General features: G+C 35.9%; 1 protein-coding gene across 1 annotated transcript; it reads right to left on the reverse strand.

Moving 5' to 3' along the window:
• Positions 1-377: 377 nt before the first annotated feature.
• On the reverse strand, positions 378-1,982 carry LOC113472925. The gene has a single exon (XM_026832713.1). It carries the CDS (start codon positions 1,917-1,919, stop codon positions 939-941), a length of 981 nt encoding a protein of 326 aa, XP_026688514.1. The 5' UTR covers positions 1,920-1,982; the 3' UTR covers positions 378-938.
• Positions 1,983-1,988: the final 6 nt, after the last annotated feature.

Below are 1,988 nucleotides of genomic sequence, written 5' to 3' on the forward strand. Positions count from 1 at the left end.
AAATTTCAAGTCTCTAGCTCTTACCGTTCTCGAGATATTTTGTTTACAGACGGACAGAAAAAAAAAAAAAAAAAAAAAAACACGGACCAATGGCTGAAACTTTGGATTTAGGCTCTAGGGACCTCAAAACGTGTTCGAGTTTTGGCACTAAAATTTCAAAATCAAAAATTTGAAAAAGTACAGTATCTAGACAGACAGACAGACAAAAAAGACCATACACTACAATGGCCGAAACTTTCTTAGGCTCTACGGACTCAAAACGTGTATTTGCACAAAAATCTGAAATATCAAAAAATGCAATACTTTCATTACTAGTATAGCTCGCTATATTGTAGTAATAGAAAGTAAAAATGGAGAGGTGTTCAGGTTGCATGAGCCTGAGGGTAATATGTACCTATATTTAAAGGAAAGTAAATAAACAAGCAAAATCTTACACAACTATAGTTATGATAGGTACTTTCTAGTAGAATTAAAAGAGTGTCTTAAATACTATAAATACTAGGGAGGGTAGGTGTCTTTACACTCATTGCCATTGTTCATGAAGGAGGGGGGACAAGTAGTTTTTTCATTATGTGTACACCACCAAGTGCATTAATGTTACAGGACGATAGTTACTAAACACCAAATATTGCACACCCAAAATTCAAACAAGGGAGTGACCCTTTTAATTCCTTAGAGGAAGTTCATCCATTGTCTCTTACTGAGAGTTCATAGATGACGGATTTCCTACTCCCTGGGACGATAAACCCTGTATAAATACACCTAAAGACGCGTACAACTACGAACATTTTTTATACCATTTATTATGGGTTTCATTAGATTCAAGTATACAGCATCCTCTTTGTACTCCAGAAAAGGAAGTTTTCAGAAAAAAAAGTTCAAACTTGTACTTTCTAACTATTGGCATTACAAAAACATAATAAAAATCAATTTAAAATTTAAACTTGACTGGGCAAGGTATCGATGTCCTTGACAATGTTATAAGCGTTTGGCTTCTTCAAGAATTGATTGAAGTCAAGAACGACAGTTTTGTTCTTTACAATGGGGGTATTGGGAACACTACATTCCTCATACAGTTTATAGTAGAGTGATCCACCATCATTCTTTGTTCGTACATAGCCACCTACTGGTCCTATGTACGAAGGTCTGGGAGGTGCTTGTCTACAACAAATAGCACCAGTTAAGTTGATGATTGCCATCAATAATACTAACACAAATAGCACAAATGTCCAGTAAATCCAACCGTACATATTGTAATAATGTAAAAGCTCTTCTTGATCCTTCCTAGAATCTTCTTGGTTTTCTTGAGTATTTTCATTTGCTGGGAAGACATCATCCAGATCAACACCAGGGATGAACAAAGTCAATGTGCTGTCTTTTTTGATTGTTTCAGTTGCTACTTCATGTTTTGCAGATTTCTCTTCATATTTTGATTCGTCTTCTACCACTTTCTTGATTTCAGATCCTACAACATTTGTGAATTTCTTGACGCTCTTAGAGAGATCTGGGCTTGTTGGACACACTTGTTCAATAACCTCTTTCCATTCAATACTTTTCTCAACAACTTTCTCATTGTTATCGAAGTCCAAAAGTTCAGTTGAGATTTCGTTCTTTTGTTTTTCTGGGTCGATATCCTGTGAAATGAACCATTGAATAAGTTCGTTGAAGTGTTTAGTACAAGTTAAGGGGTTGTTCCTTATGTCTAAAGTTACAAGAGAGTGAGCAGAAGTGAAGTCGTTGATGTGTAAGTGCTTGATGTTATTGTTTGATAGGTTGAAGAATTCCAAGTTAGACAGAATTTTGTGGGTTGTCATGAAAGCTGCATCACGGAACGACCAAACTTCTGTAAGCTGACAATGACTGGCATCAAGGTAACGTAAGTGATGGCTGTACAAGAATAGTTTTGGACTAAAGTTCATGAGTGGATTTCCTGCTACAATCAGTTTTCTGAGTTCTGAGTTGGATGAGAAAAGAGAAGTGTTCAAAGT

This window comes from Diaphorina citri, unplaced genomic scaffold (genome assembly GCF_000475195.1).
Source record: "Diaphorina citri unplaced genomic scaffold, Diaci psyllid genome assembly version 1.1 scaffold10476, whole genome shotgun sequence".
NCBI lineage: Eukaryota > Metazoa > Arthropoda > Insecta > Hemiptera > Psyllidae > Diaphorina > Diaphorina citri.